Below are 20846 nucleotides of genomic sequence, written 5' to 3'. Positions count from 1 at the left end.
GTAGAAGGAACAATCATCATAAGTAGAGACCTAAAAGCAGAAGAGGAATGTCGGAGGGCTGTCATGGCAGAACTCCTACTAATAGACGAAATACTTAGCCTCTCATGTAAAGAACTGATGTCAGAACCTTGTTAGAGATACATAAAAATGGAAGTCTACCCAAGAAAAATGGTAAAACTCAGAACTAGAGCGATAAAAGAAATACTAAAAAAACACGCACAAACCTTCGCAACCAAAGTTTCGGAGATAAGAGGAGTAGATCCAGAGATCGCTTGTCATGAATTCAACGTGGACCCAACAACAAGGCTAGTTAAATAGAAGAAACGAAGGCACTCCAAGGAACGATAAAAGGCAATCGTAGATGAAATAGAGAAGTTGCAACACGCATCATTCATCAAGCTCATTAAATATCTAGAATGGTTGGCCTACATGGCATACTAGTCGCAAAAGCTAGTGGAAAATTTCGCATGTGTGTCGATTTCACAGATCTTAACAAAACTTGTCCCAAAGTTATCAAACATCGACTAGTTAGTGGATGCCACCGCATGCTATAAAATCTACAGCTTGGTAGACATGGCATAAAAGTGCAATTGAATCTCAATGAAGGGAAGAGGTTCAAGCCAAAACAAGTTTTGTGACAAATGAATGTACTATACAATGATGTCTTTTGCATTGAAAAATGCAGGAGCAATCTAACAAAGGTTGATGATGTACATATTTAAAGACCAAATAGGTTCACAGAACTTATCTGTTACTACAAAAAGGCTATTAAACTTTATTTTGTTACAAAAAAAATCACTGAGTGAGAGTTGATCTACCAGAAAAGATTTCTGATGAACCTCATTTCCCCACAAGGATCGTATAACGGGGATACAGCAATCGATTCTGAGTGTATCTAAATAGCCGCGATATAAAAATCTACACAGTTTTATTTAATTTTGTGTTGTTTCAATTAATATTAGTGTTTTTTTTAACTTAGATGTTTTTTTTTGCTAGTTCTGAATTTGATGGTATTACTTGTTGCTTTTTTTTGTTTAAACATTAATGTTTTATTTTACATGAGCAATTAACAAACTATCTTTTGGTTTTCTCTAATTGGATATATTTCTTCTACCCGCAGGCGGCATATATAAATGAACTTATATTTTAGTCAAAGATATTGATTTATAAAATCATATTGCCTACATTAATGATGCATATATATATACCAGAAATTATATTAATTAGTAGTTGTAATTGGTATCTTTAGCAACCGGAAAGGAAAAACTTGTCAAAGGGCTGGCTCTCGGTGACCTTGGCATCTCTGAAAGTTGATTTCCAAGGCTATCATAATATATAACACCAGAAAACTCTGGCGGTTGACATTTTTCACCCATCAAGATTGATTTTTGCCATAAACCACCTTCTCCAAATTCACTTCCGTCTATAATCTCCCCGCCTCCATCATCACCGCCGTGGTTATCTGATAATTTCTTCTTGGACGGATCAATCATTTTGTTGCTAAGTTTCGTCGCTAATCTTCTCGGAGATGCTAACGGTGACTTGTTAGTTACGTTTCTGCAGGTTTTAGGGTTTTCATGTTTTTGTGGTCGTGTGTGTTTTGCACATAATGCTACGAGAATTGAAACTGAGACGAACAAAGCAATTGCTAGCGGCGTGGCTCCGATTACTCCGATGAGATGATGACGATGATGATGATGATGAGCTCCATGTTCAAGAAGAAGACGTGCCATTTGTGAGTATGAATATGGAGAGTTGATTTTGTAGGAAGATTTGAAAAAGGAAGGTTTGGTCATGGATGTATATATATGGGGAAGTGAATAGTTTAACTACCTCAACTTGCTGTTAATAACTAATGTCCTCTCAATAATAAAGATGAACCCAATTGGGTATTAAATTTTTCATTTTAGTAATCTTGGTTTAAAATGTTTAATCAATACATCATAATTATAGATAAGATTATTACATTCATGACATTTTATAAAATATTTTATGAATTATACAATAATATTCTAAAATTTAAGCGCATATAAAACCGATCAGAATACCTTTATTTTTTTTAATAATTAGAGAGGAAGAGTGCCTATTAGAGGATATAAACCAACGACCTAACAATTTACTGTCCATCATTTACACTATTCACCCAGTTTCACTCATTTGCTAGTTTAAATGGTATTGTCCGGACATCATTCTAACTAAGATCGTATGATTAAATTCTTCTATGAGTGCTAAAAAATCTCCCCTCTAAATAATCAAAAGAATATTAACCCAATTTCATGTTCTACATATATTAATTAGGTGGAGCATTATAGGCGATCACCCTATCATCTATATATAAATAGCTCTTAATTTTTATATTCCGACTTATTAACTAGTATATTTTTTTCCTCTCATTCTATATTTATATACTTATTTTTATACTTGTATCATTACACTTTTTTCAAATTGTTATTAATTTTTATTTTCTTCCGTCTCCCTTTTTTAGTTTATGTTCTTCTATAAATCCGTATATCTTTTCTAAATCTTTTAGTTTCGTCACCGTCTCATTTCACCCAATTAATTTGCAACATTAATTGAACAAGAGAAGGGGAGAAATGAATGCGTAAAGGTTCTTTGTTGGTTAGGTGGAGAGGGTTGGCAGAATGGTGTGTGAAGTGGGTGTGCATTAGCTAAGGCAAAGATTAGAGTCAGATAGTTCACATTGCGAAGCAATGTTTGTATTGCAATTTAAGGACTGATTTTGGATGAAATTGGAGCAAAACTTGTATCTGAGAGTCAACGGGTCGTCGTTTTGTTAGTAATAATATTTAAAGAGAGTAGTTGAGTCAACCCTAATTCAATAAGGCCAACATGATAGCTTACGTTGACATATATTATATATTTGCTTCTTTTTGTAGTTGCAAATATGTACTTTATATATTTTAGTATTTGAAGGATTCAACACTAATGTTATGGCTAACTTCAATTATGGCTATTGCTAACATGAAATCACGTTTTATGACTTCTTTTATGTTATGTGCTTCGTTAGTTTTTTTTTTTTCAACTATAGTAGGGATGGGAAGTTAAAATAAAAAGACCAAATGTTGTAAAAAGGCCAAACCTTTCATAAAAGTCCTAACTTTTCAATTTTGTCGATTTTGGCCAAAAACTGATTATTTGGTTTCACAAAAGTCCTGACCTTTCAATTTTGTCGATTTTGGCCAAAATTGGATTATTTGGTTTCACAAAAGTCCTGACCTTTCAATATTTGACATGCCACATAGGCGTCACATAAGCAAATTGAAATCAAATTGAGAGTTGGTCACAATTGAAACCAAATAATTTGTTTTTGGCCAATATTGACAAAATTAAAAGGTCAAGATTTTTGTGAAATTTTTATAAAAAATTTGGCCTTTTTTACAACATTTGGCCAAATAAAAATAATACATATTTCTCTTATCATTACCAAACTCTTTTTAATTATAAAATGGTTGAAAGAGTCAAAATTTAATTTGAACTAGATATTTGAATCTATCATGGTGGTCGGATAAATAAATAAAGTTAATTGGATATATGAGAGTTTAATTTAAAAGTTAGATTATTGGCTGTATATTATGAAGTTGTGGGTTCAAATTTTAATTTTTTCAATGTGTGATTTCGGTTGATTTAAATATGTGTTGTAAAAAAGACTCATAAAAACCCTAGCCACCTTCTCTTCTCTTTTCTCTCTAACAAACCCTAGCCGCCTAGAGCTTTTTCTTATTTTTTTCTTCGGCAGCCGTCAATGGCTTAATTTTCTATTGACGGTAGCCACCCCTTTGGTTTATGTTATTTTAATGTCATAAAACATAATAAATAGCCAATTCTTTTTCATTTTTCTGACGGATTAAAATTTATCACGAAGCGCAATTCAATTATCAATAAGCGACGATAGATTGAAGATCTTTCAGTAACAAAATGGATTCGTCTATGAGTTATACTAGTTTTATTTATCTTCTATTGTTTGTCTTTTTTATGAATGTTTTACTTTATCCTTTCTTTATGAAAGGTTTGTTGTCCTTTCTTTATGAAAGGTTTGTTGTCTCTTTTTTAGAGGAGTTGTTGTCTCTTTTTTAGGAGTTATATCAAGTGTTGATTGAATCGGATGCTGTGAGTTTGCGGGTGTTTGAAGAAGTTTGAACGAAGGATAATTGAAGACTGCACTTAATTTGCGAAACAGTTAGTAATTTATTTTTATTTTCATAAGTAAGGTCTGCGAATCAGGCAGCATGTTGTCTGCTCCATGTCAGGTCATCGGGTTTAGTTTTCAAATTATCCCGAATTTCTTACAAATGTAACTGTTTCATATTCAATTTAATGAGATCCGGTGAATTCAAAAAAAAAATGTGTTGTAAAACAATTATATTTTTATTATTGCAATCCGGCATCTATTTCAGTTTAAAAAGAATATATTAATTAAATGGTATTAATAAAAAAGTATCAAATGCAAATATTCCATAAATTTAAATTTCTTATAATTTCATAGAATTCCATCTAATCATATCCATTACCATATGAGCTGACTCTTATATATATTATACAGTACTGGTACTAGTATGGGTATGTTATATGTAGCTTTTTTTTTTGTCAAAGGTGGTAATCGACTTTTTAGAGTTTCAATTGTTAGTTTGTTAATTACCGAAGCGTGGTTAGAACCCACAACCTCTTGTTGCACTTAGAGATGTTTTAGCCATCCAAGTTAGGGCACATCGGCGTTATATGTAGCTCACATAAGTCTTTTATGCGTAAAAGGGTAAAAGTATTTGTGAAAACTACTGCATCTAATCAATATCCATTTCAATATGAGCTGACTTTTTTTTTTACTTGGGTTAATTCTATATAAAATCACCACCTTTACACGTTTTTTCATTTTAATCACGTTCTTTAAAAAGTGTCAAATAAAATCACCACCTTTCATTTTTTTGCAAATCTATCATCGATGAGTAAAATTTGATGTCTTTTTCCTTCCAAATAAATATTTTAATCTGACTAATGCTCTATTAACACACAAAATACATTTTTCTTACTCTTTTCTTGTTGATTTCGGTTGTCGAGTAGATAAAGATACACCGAATTTTCACATTCGTGATAGATTTGCAAAAAAATGAAAGGTGCTGATTTTATTTGACACTTTTTAAAGGATGTGATTAAAATGAAAAAATATGTAAATGTGGTGATTTTATATGAAATTAACCCTTTTTACTTTTTCCTTTCGAAAATTTGTTTTTCTACTCTGCTTATAAATATACTCCATTTTGTTAGAAACTATTTTAAAAACGGTTTAAAAATGTATTTTTAAAAACTATTTGAAACTAATTTTAAAATGTTATGAAATTGTTTGAGAAACAGAGTGTTAAAACAATTGGAAATTTTGTTTTTAGAAATCATTTGAAACAGTTTAGAAACTGCTTCTAAAAAAATTTAAATTGTTTCTAAAAAAAAGAACCGTTTGAAATTGTTTAAATTGCAGAGTAAAAGAAAATCAAAATGAAAACACACTGAGATATGACTAAAAACTTGTAGTTACGGGTTAAAATTTATAAATATTTTTTTAAGTACTTTTAAAAAGATCTCAAAGAATAACCATCTTATAGTTATCCAAAATCGATTAAAAAACTTAAAATCAATTCAAAAAAAATTATTTGATTTTAAACTCAAATTTAATCTCGAGTCATTGAATATATGGTAAAGATGTTTGTAAAACTGGCGAACCTAGATAAATTTATAAATAATTTTATTATAGTATATATATTTTAATTGATTGCATTATGTATTTAGAGAATAAACAAATTTAAACACATATAATAATTTTTAAATATTTTAATTGAATTTATGCTTACTTGAGTCTAGTTTGAATAGTTTGTATAGTTTTTGAGCTCGATCAAATTCTTATGAGCTTGACCTTAACATCATTTGAACTCGGTTCAGATTTACATCCCACCTATATGTAGATGATTCTTTTGTTCAGGAGATTCTCTTGTAGCCCATGAAAGCCCAATTTCAGAAATACTTATAATAGTTTTTTATGATCATAGTAGTGCCCTGAAAATTAAGGAGTCATCTAGTTCGAGGTTTAGAATGAGAATTGAAAAAAAAAATGAAAATAATAATAAATTGAAATAGGGATGATTATTTTCATATTTTATCTGATTTAATAAATTACTTTAAAAGTAAAAATATGTAGGATTGTACAAAAATGTCAGAACAAAATTTAGTTCGGTTTGATATTATAAAATAATTAGTTTTCGGTTTATTTTGGTTTTAGATATTATTTTTAAAGTTAAAATTATTTTTACTTTTTTGTTTTTTTTAAATTGTTTCTTGAACAAATTATTTTTTTAATAAAAAAATTATTTTTTATATTTTTAAAAAATATATTTTTATTTTTATTTATTTTAATAGTTATATATTATTTATTTATTATTAAAACAATTAATTAAATTTTCATTCTCATGCAAAAGAAAAAAATTTATTTCCATGGATGAAGGGAGAATGGGTGATTCCTATTAAAAAAGTAATCACATTCCATTTTCTAGTGAATTTGGATAAAACAATAATGAGAATACGCCATTTTCATTTCTATTTTCATTCTCTCTCTCTTATTTTTGACGAATGAAATGGTTTGATCTGTTAGTTTATTAGTAGAGTCGCGCCTACAAAAAAATAAAAATAAGAGAGATTTTCGTATTTTTATAAAAAACAAAAATAAATATTATATAAACACGACTTATTTAATTTTTTTTTAATTTATTCTTTAAATATCACACTTTGGTGTAAATCGACATGTATATGATGTATTTTTCATATGGTGGGTGTATACATATATTTATATGTTAATGCTAAGGCAAAAACACACCAAAAAATGTAACTAAAGATTTATTATTTTGAGTAAAATAAAAATTGAGTACTGATTTGTAAACATTCAAGTTATAGAGTGCTTATTTCATATAATCGTTGTGTCGCATTATTTTGATAGCAAGTTAATAAACAATTGCGATATAAAGTCTTTAACCATTATTTATTTTTTATCATTAAATATTCTAATATCACAAATGTCTCGTTAGTTTGTTGAACAAACAATGTATCGCACCTGGTGCGTTTGTATATTATTCCAAGTTGTAACATTTTATTTAGTGTCATGTCTTGATTTAGATGTTATTCTCTCATGCCATATATTGTTTCAATTTTTGTCACTAGCTAAGCATCTCATATCATTTCCCTCATTACTATCATCACATAATTGACAGAATTTCCTATCAATTTTATTAAACATTATTTCAATACTTAATCTCTCTATTATGTTTTATTCTTTTAATCGATTTGATCAATCAATTTTAAAATATAAATTACATAACGAATTTTGCAAAAGGAATCGATGTACCGAATTCGTTCCTGTCATAGTCATATGAAGTTTGCATTGCTAGCTATGAAAGATAAGTTGAACAAATTCTGTACTTAATTACATTATTGCTAAGCTAATCAATGAAAATAAATGATAAAATAATTAATGAAAATTAGTCTGCAAATCCATTATCATATATCTTTACAAATCTTAAGGGGACTATGACAATTTATCTGCCACGATAATTCTGGATATACCGCGTTTTGATTTTTGTCTATTCATCAACAAGAGGGTCAAATCTTTTCAGCTACTTGCAATTCTAATTAAATTTATTAATTTTGTTAATTATGGTTTAATTTTAATAAATAAATTTTAAATGTAATCATTTTCTTCAATTTAAAAATATATTTGTAGAAAACTGATATTTTATTTTATTTTCAGTTATAATCAAATATTTTAATTTCGTCAAATGTGATCAAATTTTTATAAATATTTTTCAATTAAAAAAAAGTTACATTTGATTAGAATTAAAAATATTTTTTTTTAAATATTGGCATTCTAAGATGAACAAATCATTAAATTGGATAATTGATTAGAATTGAAAAATATTTATTAAAGTTAGATTATCTTGATGAAATTAAAAAAATTTGATCGAATCTTCTTTTTTTAAAAAATATATTTTTAAATGAGTAAGTTTTGATTTACTACGAATGTGCTATTAAAATGAGTAAACTTTTATATAAGATTAAGCTTTAATTCTAATAAAATATCAAACGCCTGCGAATTTTGTCAGTTATAACCAAATCTTTTAAAATCGGCTAGTTTAGCCCATTATGGGATATCTAAAAAAATTTCTAGCCAACCGTGAATCAAACCTAAAAATTTGTCATTTGTAAACGAGATAAAGTAGACGATTTTGGTTGATCTTGCTAGAAAAGGATTTAAATCTCATATCCTTCAAAATCATCTAATTTAGCCCATTCACAAATGTCAAATTTTTCGGTTTAATTCACGAATGCTAGAAAAGGTTTCAAATACCCCAAAATGGGCTAAACTAGCCGATTTTGAAAGGTTTGGTTTTAACTGACAACACCCGCAAACGTTTGATATTTTATTAAATGAGTAATCTTTTAAAAAGATATATTCATCTAAAAACCAAACGCGTGTGACTTGTGTCAGTTATATCGAATTTTTTTTAACTTGCGAGATTTAGCCAATTTTGGCATATTCCGTTTCTTGTATATCCATTTTTGAACCAGTTCGGTTTTTTGATAGCATGTCAGCCACGTCTGATCTAACTCACCAAAACGACGTCGGATCAAATTAAAAAAATGGGCTATAAATGATATAACACGCAAAGATTTGGCTAAAACCGACACAACACGCAAAAATTTGGCATTGTATTAGAAATAAACATTTTCTGTTGTTATTTGTTATTGTTTTTTTGCTTTTTTTATATAAGCCATTACATATTTATCATTAGTTAAATATTTTTTAAAACAATTTAAGTATATGGTTAAATTTTGAACTGATGATCACACTGACTTAACAGATTGTTCGGATTTAAAAATTATCAATTGTGTGTTATCGACTAAAGGATAGTGATTAAATATGTTTTTACTAAATTGTAAAGTAACAACTTCGATTTAAATTTTAGGTGATAATCATTTATTTTTAATATTTGTTACATCTCATCAAAAAAATTAAAAATTATAACTTGCTATTTTTTTTTGTTATTTAGAAATTAGTACTAGAGATTTATATTTTAAAAATTAAAATTAGAATACTTGGGTGAAATTAATGGGTTTTTGACGGATTTGTGCCTATAGAACTTAGAAAATTACATATTATGTGACAAAATCTATTGCTAATTTGTTTAATTTACAAATCTGTCAAGAAATATTTTTATAATAGTGAAATAGTTCTCTTAGTATATTATATTTTCTCAGGTTCTATAGTTTTAGATCCTTTATCTACTGTTCCAGAGAAAATACGCCTACGCTCAAAGTTTTGAATTTATAGATGGGTAACGTATGGTACTGATGATTTAATCGGTGGAACTCAAAGATGTAACCATAATTCAAAAAGTAACCACTATTATAACAGTTGTGTCAATTTTATGTTCTGTCAATTTTAACCAAATTTTGTGTCAATTTTAATCAAATCTTTGAATGTTGTGTTATTTATAGCCAAATTTTTTAATTTAATCCAACAACATTTTGGTGAGTTAGATCTGACGTGGCCAACGTGCTGTCGAAAAAACGAATAGGTTCAAAAATGGCTATAAAAGAAACGGAATATGTCAAAATTGCCTAAATCTGGGTCAAAATGATATATGCCTATAACTAATACAAGTCGCAAATGTTTGGTATATTTAGGTGAATTGGCCTTTTATAAAGAAAATAGGAAGTATAATCGAAATATGGTTCTTATTACTATCTCTTGGGAAAAATATAATCACATTAGAATTATATTCCTTTTAACCAAATTAGATTTATATAAATAAGCAATTTTTATGATTTGTAGTATTTAAGAATGTGAGACAAATTAGTACGACCTTAAGCATTATTTGAGTTTAACTTCTTCTGATTGGATTTACTAAATGCGGTTTTGGACATTAAAGTGAATTTCTACCATTTTTTTAATCTTGATTATTAGCAGATAAACTCATTCCTTCGCCAGTTGATATAGTCGGTAGACGAATCACGTAAAGTTTGTGTTTATTTTTTGTTCAATTATTTAATTTTCTATCGCTTTGACTTTTCTATTTATTTTTGTAACTGCGACTAATCTCACTACAAATGTATCAGAGCGACAATTCCGATTTAGGACTTATTATTTGGAAATAATTTTTAATATGATTGTGACAAAATTTGAAATTGAGAAATTTGACCACACAAAAAGTTGTGTCTTGAGGCTAATTAAGATGTGTGACTTCTTGACACGAGCTGGATTGCAAAAAGAAAAAATGACAGAAAAGAAGATTGAAGATTTGGAAGAGAGAGCTCTATCTACCATCCGGTATTGTTTATTTGATAATATTTTGCGTAAAGTTCTACGCGAAAAATCTGCTTTGAATTTGTAGAAGAAATATAAAACACATTTCTTGAAGCAAAATCTCACCAATAAAATTATGCCAAAACCATCTACATATGCATAATATAGGGGTGTCAAAATAGGTCATGACATGATAACACGATTCGCCTAACCCGTAAGTTTGGCGAATCCGGGTTGAGGTTTAACGGGTTCGTGTTGAAAACATGTTAACTGTTGGCTAATAGCGCAACTCGTAATAAAGTGGACTTTAAGTCCGGGTTGTCGAACCCACAGAGATGAGAGGTTTAAAGTGAGTGAAATATGATTTTGAACTTTAATTCGGAAAGCAATGAAAAGAGATTGATTTTTAGTAACAACTAAACAACTAACCAACAACTAACACTAATCTAGCAATTAACAACTAAATTGGCGATTAATAAAAATTAGAACAATTAACAATTACGATAAATTAAATGATAAACGAGGTTTGGAGGTCGATACTACAACTAGGTCATGCATTCTCGGTATTCGGGTCTAGGATCATAAAACGAGGGCCGAGCGTTTCTAAATCGCAACTCCCGCTCTCTCGAGCCTCAAAGAGCTACAAAACCACAACTAATCAAGCTTAACTTACTCTCGTAGCCTAAACACAATTAGAGCAATTACACTAAATCACAACTCAATGCCACTTAATTACTAACCCACTCTCACGGTGTCACTAATTAAGCATCTAATTAACTCTTTCCAATTAATAAACTCTCTCTCTCAAGGTGAATCTTAATCTAACAACAATACTTAGGTAGCTAGTCTAAGCAAGCCTTAGGAGCATTAATTAGAACAAACAGACTAACCCAAACCCTAACCCAATCATGCATTAACTAGGATTCATATCAACCCCCAAACAAGGGGGTTAACCAACCATCACTAATCTTGCATTAACTACTAACCAATAATCAATAAACATAATAAAAGTTAGAGTAACTATCTTAAGTAAGAAGGGAAGCAATATCATAAACAAGATAATGAAGATAGAAAACCAAAAGCTTGCATTAATGGAGATGAAACCCAAATTACAAAATCTGGAAATTAATTGAAGAACACTAAGAACTATGAAGATCCTATTCTAAAAGTAGAGAGAACAATAAGAACTAAAGCTACACTAAAATTGATGTCTCATACACTAATGAGACATACCCTAAAAGAAGAGATAAAATTGTTTATATAGTACTTTTAGAAAGGTAATAAAAGACAACCTATTACAAGAGTGTTTGGCCAAATAAGGAAGTGGGCCTAAATCTTGAGCCTTTGAAATTTGAAAGCTGAGAAATAATTTTGCACTGGTCCAGATCGTGACCCTCAGGTCCAGATCGTGACCTTCCTTAGAGCATTCCTCTCGGTACCATTTTCATGCCTAGTCCAGATCGTGACCCTCAAGGTCCAGATCGTGACCTCCTTTAAAATTGTCTCTTCGCCGTTTTCTTACTCCAAGACTTTGCCGAATCAATTCTTTGCCGGTTCTTTCCGCTTTTGGGGCCAAATAGTCTCCATTACGCTCCAATGCTCCTAAAATGCATACACATACGATAAGGCACCAAAACACCTCAAAATACGTGCTAAAATGTATCAAAACGTAATGGAAACGACTCTAGATATAAGAGTATTTTACTCTTATCATTAACCCGATTATGACACGAAATAAATGGGTCGTATCAAGGGTTGACTCGCGAACCCATCTAACCCAACTAACCTGTTTATAAATTTTATTATTTATAATAATATAAAAATAAAATAGTTATAATTATAAAAAAATATAAAATATAAAATATAAAATATAAAATAAAATTACTAAATTAATTATATTAATAAAAAAAATAAAATTAATTATATTAAAATTTTACAATTTGAATATTGATTGATAAATTTGAGGTTAAAATTATATTTATATGGTTTAAAAAATTCTTAAATGTTAAGTGGGTCGTGTTAGTTGTGTTGTGTTAGCCGTGTAATCGTGTCACCCGTTTATTTTAACGTGTTAATCGTGTCGTGTCGTGTCACTCGTCTAAAATTCGTGTGGTGTTAGGGTTGAGAATTTTGACACAATTAGTTAAATGGGTCGTGTTCGTGTTGACCCTAATAGTGTCAACAGAGTGGGTCGACACGACACGAACACGACCCGTCAACCCATATTAACACACGTAGCATAACATGACAGAAGGTACGTCTTTAAAAACACACTTTGGAAAATCAATTCCATTATCATGGATTTCGAGAGTATGAATATTAAATATTGATGAACAAGATTTTTCTCTTTTATTGTTTCATGCATTACCTTCTGATCAGAAGCAATTTTATAAAAATTTAATATTTAATCATGATACGCTTTCTATTGAGGGAGTTGAATCTGCCTTTTTTTAAAAGAACTTATGGACAAGGAGTTTATGGGGAATGCTAGTCAGATTTTTAATACTGTCTTTACTATCAGTAGTAGTATAAAGACAGATTATGATAATAAGTATTTGAGACACACAAAAAGATCTTCTTGTAACTATTGCAAGAAGAAGAGGCATCCAAAGGTTGATTGTTAAAAAAATCCAAAAAAGCAAAAACTATCGAAAGCTTACTGTTCAAAATATTGTTGAAGATAGATTGAATGAGGATCGTGATGATGTGCTAGCAGTGTTTTGCAAGAATTTGAAAAAATTTAGGTGTTTCTAGAATGAATAGGGCCTAGATCAAGTTTTGCCCATAGAACCTAATGGAGGCCGATTTTGGATGTAGGGTAAACCGATTCTTTATTTGATTTCCTAGTGAACCGGATGCTGAACCAGTTAAGACGAAAAGTGAGTAGATTCCATAACTGATTAAACCTAGAAAACCAGCTACATATCTGGTTTAGGCAAAAACAGCAACATCAATTTTATAATTTTATGCTGATGTAGGTTGTTCATATCACATTTGTGCCTATTTCGATTGATTTTCTGCTACAACAGAGTTTATAGTGAAGTTGTAGTGATGAACATCGATCATACGTGCACAATTTTAGGTATTGGTTCAGTCAAGATCAAGATGCATGATGGAAAAGTCAGAATATTCATTGACGTTCGACATGTTCATGAAATGCGTAAAAATATCATCTCTTTGTTTACTTTAGAAATTTGTGGATATGAATTTTATGGCAAAAATGGGGTTTTAGAGATTATGAAAAATGTTATGGTGTTATTGCAAGCTTATAAAGTTGGTCGTTTATATGAGATTGATGGATCAGTTACGACATCGTCTCTTCATCATAATTTACTATAATGATATTTCCAAGATCAAGGTTAATAAATTCGTAATTGCATGGCAATCGACTGATAAATTATTTGATTTTTATTTTTGTGTCTTTTTGCATTGATATGTTTAAAACGTTCTTAAATTTTTTTGAAGTTCCTCAATAAAAGTAGCCTGGTTAGAGCGAAGTGCAAAATGTAAAGTTTTTTTTTGGATAAATGATTATTTATAAAGCACAACCACAAGAAGTGGGAGGCAAAGACCCAAAAGGATCAAAAGATGTCTACAAAATTATCCAAACAACGAAAAACTTCATTTCCGGAATAGGGAAAATGCGGATGAAAAGAAACATAAAATAAAACCGCCTTTCGAATAGTTGAGATCACCAAGGAATCGAATGACACAAAAACGCCGTTGAAAATCCTGATATTTCTAGCTTTCCACAATTCCCAAATACCGAAGAACCAAATAAGACGCCAAAGTTCGCTGAATGATTTGCGAGGAATTGAGATCCAGAAACCAAAAAAGATATCCATCGTAGGAGGCGAAACCCATATCAAAAAACACTTTCGCAATAAAGCTCCCCAAAAATGCCAAGCAAATTGACAGTGTAATAGAATATGGACAGTAGTCTCCGGAAAATTGCAAACTAAACAACTATCATTTTTAGAAACAATAATACCTCGAGCTGTCAAGGAAACCAAAGAGGAAATCCGATCTCGAGCTAGAAGCCATCCGAAGAACTGAACACGAGGGGGAAGCTTCCATTGCCAAATCGAAGGGATGAGCGGACTGTTTATAGCTATGCCTTGTCCTGCAATGTTCTGAAGCATCAAGGAGATATCGCGCGATCTAAAGCCTTCTTGCTTTCCTTTCCAGCAATAAGAATCCTGCAAATCAATATTCAAATTAATAGAACTAATTTTTTCCAGCAGCTCATTCAGCATACGTTTCTCTCCTATTCTTAGACTTCGGTTCCAAGCAAAAATTGGAACAGCAGATGACGCAGGCAGCAGTTGGGAGACTGTTGAAGTTTGATTCCTTGACAATCTGAACAGATTCTCATACTGAACTTGAAGAGTATCGTTGCCCATCCACCTGTCTGACCAAAAAGAAATCGACTCGCCATTGCCAATACAAACTGATAACAAATCATTAAAAGCCCTCCAAACATCTAGATTTTTAACACAAAATCTGATAATTCCTTTCCATTGATGAGAAAGATGAGATTGATTAGGAGAATTCAGCTCATTCCAAGAAGTGAAACCATTACTATTAGCCACAACGCAGAACCAAAGAGATCCACGAGATGTTCGAAATTTCCATAACCATTTGCAAAGAAAACTCAGATTTTGGAAGCGAAATGGAATTATATTCAGACCACCCAAATTCAGAGGAAGACATATAGAGCTCCAAGCCACTTTGCAAAGACCTTTCCCTTCCGGGTTACCACACCAAAGGAAGCGTTTCATACAACGATTCAAAGAAACAACTATCGACTGAGGAATGACGAATGAACCCATATAGTACACCGGCAAGTTGTTCAAAACAGCCTTGATAAGAACAAGATGACCCGCTGGAGATAAAAGTTTTCCTTTCCAAAGAGCCAATTTTGCCAAAAAATTCTCTACCACTGGCTGCCAATGCGAAGCTCGGATAGACTTATTAGAGAGCGGAAGACCCAAATACGAAATAGAAAAATGAGCAGTAGAACAGTTCAAAATATCTGCAGCAGCTACAAGATCATCTTCATCAATATTAATACCCAGCAAAGAGCTCTTCTCATAATTAATTGAGAGACCCGATATAATCTCAAAACAGCGAAGAACTCGCAAAAGGTTCCGAATCATATCTATATCATTTGGAATAAACAATAAAGTATCATCTGCGAATTGGAGAATTGAGACCGGATAAACGTACCCATCAATATGAACACCATCTAGAATACCCTGCTGAATTGCCTGAGAAATAATAGCTTTGAGACCTTCAACCGCTAGCACAAAAAGCATGGGCGAAAGAGGATCCCCTTGCCTTACCCCTTTTCCCATTGAAATTTTTTTTGTATGGCTTCCATAAATTAAGACCGAAAGTTGAGCAGAATCGAAGAAAGAATTAATCCACTTAACCCACTTAGAATCGAAATTGAGTCTAACCATCATCTTTAAAATAAAATCCCAAGAGATACTGTCAAAAGCTTTCCGGAAGTCAAGTTTCAGCATAAAAACTTTGTCTTTGCGTCTAGAGGTGAGGTGAATAATCTCAGAAGCTATCATATGGCAATCATGAATACTGCGACCTCTAATAAAACCAAACTGATTAGCAGAAATAATCAGCGGAAGAATAGGGGACAACCTATTAGCCAAAACTTTAGAAAGCAGCTTAAAAATTCCATTAATCAAACTAATTGGCCTGAAATCCGCAATGTCAGAAGCTCCTTTAATTTAAGGAATCAACACCAAAAACGCTGTATTAATTCCAGGAGGAAAAACAGCCGAATGATGAAAATTAAAGAAGATATCCAGAATATCCTTCTTCAAAATACTCCAAGCCTTTTTATAAAAGAAAAAATTGAAGCCGTCAGGACCCGGCGCCTTGTTATCATCTAAACTCAAAAGGGTTCGATGAATTTCCTCTTCAGTAAAGGCTTCTGAAAGACTTGCGGCTTGCGAATCCGAAAGAGTATTCAGCTGTAAATTATTCAAAGAGAAATCTGCAGTTGCCGATTTTTTGAATAATTTCCTATAGAACAAAAAAACATTTTCCTTGATGTCATTCGGAGAAGAGAAGCTAGAATTATCCACTGTTATCTCAGTAATCAAGTTGATTCTGGAATGAACAGAAGCGACCGAATGAAAGAATTTTGTATTTTTATCTCCCGCAAGATTCCAAGAAGTTCTTGATTTCTGCTGCCATAAAGATTCTATCTGTTTAGAAATCATAAAACTGTCCGAGTTTAGAGAAGATAAAGCTTGCAAATCTTCTTCGAAAGGGTCTGAATAATCTGCCGAAGCCTCTAAGTTCTGTATATCCTGCTGAACTTTTTCCAACCTGAGATTCAAATTGCCAAAAACCGATACATTCCACTCTTTAATCATAACACGAAGATTTCGCAACTTAGCCACAATGTCTCCCTGATTTGAAGCTGAAATATTAAACCAGGATTTCGAAACAAAAGAGAAGAATTCTCTATTATCCCACGACGCGTTGATTAATTTGAACGGTTTAGGGCCCCAGTCAGTAACTTCTGATCGAAAAAGCAAGGGGACGTGATCTGAGAAATTCCTAGGCAATGCCGAAAGGAAAGCATTCGGCCAGACTGTTAGCAATTCAGCCGCAACAAAACATCTGTCTATTTTGGAGCTAGAAGACCCATTCTGCCAAGTAAAATATCGACCTTGAAGAGGAGATTCAATCAAGTTCGAACCAGCGATAAAATCTGAGAAAAGCTGCATAGAAGCCGAAAAAGTGGTAACCAGAGAACTTAAATCAATGTGGAGATTGATAAGTTTATTTCTAATATTCCAATTAGTTTAGTATTTGTTTATTTAAATTAATCTTAATATGTTTTGAAAAATTAATTATTACCTACATCATTATTCTTTTATAAAAAATTAAAAAAAAAGTATAATTGTGCACATATTGCTTTTGACCTAATTTGATTATAGGCAAATTTTATGACTTGTAAAATTTAAAAGTGTTAAGTAGTACGGTCTTAAGCATTATTTTAGTTTAGTATGTTCTTGTTGGGTTTATGAAACCAATTCGGTTTTAGATATTAGAGTGAGTCTCTATTATTTTTATATCTTGACATTAATGAATAAATTCATTTCGTCGCTCGTGGACGTAGTTGGTTGGCGAACCACATAAATTATATGTTTGTTATGGTTCAATTCTTTATTTTGTTGTCACTTTGATTTCTTATTTATTTTTCTGCTATTCGTTGGGATTGATCCTATACCGCTTTTGATGAGAGCAAAAACAATAAAACAATAAAAGGTAAATTATTTATAATTAAAATAATATTAAGTAAATTATTTGAAAATTTGAAAAATAATAAGAATTATATGTTAATAACATAATTCAAAAATTAAATAAATGTGTTATTCAATTTAAAAAGCAAATGAAAATTATTTATTAGTGATATTTTATAAAAATTAAATAACTATTTTACTAAAATTTAAAATTCACGAGAATGCTCGTTTGATATAAGTATTTCATTCAAAATGAGAATTTGATGAGAATTATCTATTAGTAACAACTTTTAAAAATTAAACAAGTGATTTATGCAAGTTAAAAATTCATTAAAATGCTTTTTTTTATCCTCTTAGTTATATTAGTATATTAAATAAGTGTTTATTTAAATTGAAAATTCATGTTTGTTTAATTCTTTTAATTATATAAGTATATAAATAAATAGATAATTTAATTTTCCTAATTGAATCTCTCTTTAAAATTATGTATATCGCTATGATTAAATTCTATTATTGAGCATAATGAAAATTTGGAATATATAAGAAAAATCCATGGAAGTGATTGATAGATACATAAGTTTAGATCTTGGCAAGTGGATTGGGTAAGGAGTCTAATTAAATTCCTCATCTTGTTGTACAAACTGATGTTTTGAATCCAGATTCATTTTAGGACATGTCGAATTCATATATTGTTAATTTTTAACGGAGCGCGCCCAATTATTAATAATTTTGAAGCCTAATTATTATTAGGAAATTTGAAGCCTAGTTATTATATATATATATATATATATATATTGTGTATAACTACTAATTTTTTCAATTTTTTTATTTTTTAGAAATAAGTACTATTACATCCAATTTTAACTCTTAGTTACTAGTCCGTGAATCTTAAAAAATTTATATTATTACCCCCTCATTTTTACGTTATTAAACTATTCCCTCCTCTCTCATGAAAATATTGATGTTATTAAGGATTTAAATGTTAAAATAAAATTTAATTCATCAACTTGTTTTTGATAATTAAGAGAGGGGGAGTGCTTGTGGAAAGAATTGAACTCACGGTCTTAACAGTTTTTTATTGAGCTCTTACACCATTTGAACTATAGATCGTTGATAATTCATCAATCTATTTTAATATAAATTAGTGTTGTGAGATTAGTCAGCGGAATAGCAGGAAATTAAATCAAGCTTATGCATAGAAAAATGCAGAATCGAATTAAAACAAACACAAAATTTATGTGGTTTGTCAAAAACTAATCCACGAGCGAAGAAACAAGTTTTTATACATTAATAGATGAAGATTACAAAAGAACAGTAGAGATATTTTTAATGCCCAAACTCAACAATAAATCCAAATAATGCTTTATTTGTACTAATCTACCTCGCACATTTAAATTTCACAAGACATGAAACTTGTATATTCATAGAGCTTAAAATAGATCAAAGGAATAAGGAATTCAAATCCTAATAGAATTAGATTTTTTTTCTACACAAAAATCAATAATAGGTATAATTAATATCCAACATATATTAATAAAAATAAAATCATAAACTAATTAAAGTTTTAAAAATAATCCTAATAATATCCCCCTTAACTACAATTCTCTTACATCTTCAATAAATAGAATAACAACTAAACTTCACCTTCTCCACTCCACCATAACCAGTTATTACAATTGATGAATTTCAAAAAAGGTCAAGAACGTCTTGACTTGTCAATGCAAAATGACACAAAAGATAAATCAATTAATTTATCAACCAATTGGCATGCAGCTGCGTATTTGTTGACCTTAATTTCGACAATCTCATCAGTAGAATCTGGCGAAAGAGACGAAGTCGTAACTAATCCATCAATCTCATGCAAACGACCAACTCTATTAGCTTTCAATAACATTTGCATTATCTTTCACAATATCCAAAACCTCATTCCTTCCATAAAACTAATATAGATAAATTTATAAAGTATATAGAGAGATGAGAGTCTTTCGCATTTCAAGAACATGTCGAACGTTAGTAAATGTTCTAACTTCTCCATCATGCATCTTGATCTTGACTAAAACCAATGCCTAAAATTCTGCAAGTTTGACCATTGAACATAACAACAACTTCACTATCAACTCTGTAGTAGTAAAAAAAACAATCGAAATTGACACAAATGTAATATGAACAACCCGCATCTGCACAAAATTTCAAACTTAAAGATTTCTGCTGCACTTTTGGATCAAGCCGATTCTCTAGGTTAAACCGATTGGAGAACTAGCTCCCTCTAAAACCTAAATCTCCATCCCAAACTACTAGCACATCTTCATGGTACCGTCCTCATCTGATTCATTTTCAACAATATTGTCTTGAGAGGTAGGCTTTGGCAGTTTTTGGTTTTTGTTTTTTTTTTTCAACAATCAATCTTTAGATTCCCCTCTTCCTGCAATAGTTACAAGTAGATTTTTTGTGTTTCAGATACTTGTTATCATAGTTTGTCTTCATACTAGTATTATTGTAAAGGCAGTATCAAATATCTAACTATCATTACCCATTAGCTCTTTATCTATAAGTTTCTTCGAAAATAGGACAAATTTAACTCACACAATAAAAAGCGTATTATGATTAATAGTTAAATTTTTATGAAATTGTTTATAATCAGCAGGTAACGAATAGAGCAATATAAGAGACAATTAAATCTTCTTTATCATAGTTAATATCCAGACTCTCCAAATTATTAAAATTGAATTGAATTTTTCAAGGTGTGTTTTTAAAAACGTATCTTCAACCAAATGAAGCATATGTAGACTATTTTCAATACCAAGTTTACTGGTGAGATTTTTCTTCAAGAACTGCATTTCGAGTTTCTTCCACAGATTCAAAGCGGATTTCTCGCGTATAACTCAACGCAAAATATCATCAGATATACATAGTCGGATGATATATAGAGCTCTCTCACCGGAATCTTCAATCTCGTTTTCATTCATTGTTTCTAACAACTTCTCCTTCTCTAATAATGCTTTTCGCAATCCAGCTTTTGTCAAACAGAGTCACGCATCATGATTTTCCATTAGACAAAAATTTTAGTGCGATCAAACTTCTCAATTTCAAATCTCTCCATAGCCATATCAAAAAGATTCCAAATAAATCCTGAACCGGAATTGTTGCTATGATACCACTTGTTGTGAGATTAGTCGCAGCAACATAGCAGAAAATTAATTAGGCAATCA

General features: G+C 30.6%; 1 protein-coding gene across 1 annotated transcript; it reads right to left on the bottom strand.

Moving 5' to 3' along the window:
* Window positions 1-1161: 1161 nt before the first annotated feature.
* Window positions 1162-1841, bottom strand: LOC126674415 (uncharacterized). The gene has a single exon (XM_050368861.2). The coding sequence runs from the start codon at window positions 1794-1796 to the stop codon at window positions 1224-1226; it is 573 nt and encodes a 190-aa protein (XP_050224818.1). The 5' UTR covers window positions 1797-1841; the 3' UTR covers window positions 1162-1223.
* Window positions 1842-20846: the final 19005 nt, after the last annotated feature.

The sequence above is a fragment of the Mercurialis annua genome, linkage group LG3 (assembly GCF_937616625.2).
Source record: "Mercurialis annua linkage group LG3, ddMerAnnu1.2, whole genome shotgun sequence".
NCBI classification, from domain to species: domain Eukaryota; kingdom Viridiplantae; phylum Streptophyta; class Magnoliopsida; order Malpighiales; family Euphorbiaceae; genus Mercurialis; species Mercurialis annua.
This window is presented reverse-complemented; position numbering and strand designations above follow the sequence as displayed.

Bases quoted from the DNA above. Each gene is read 5' to 3' on its own strand.
- LOC126674415 (XM_050368861.2), bottom strand. From the start codon at position 1,796: ATGACCAAACCTTCCTTTTTCAAATCTTCCTACAAAATCAACTCTCCA.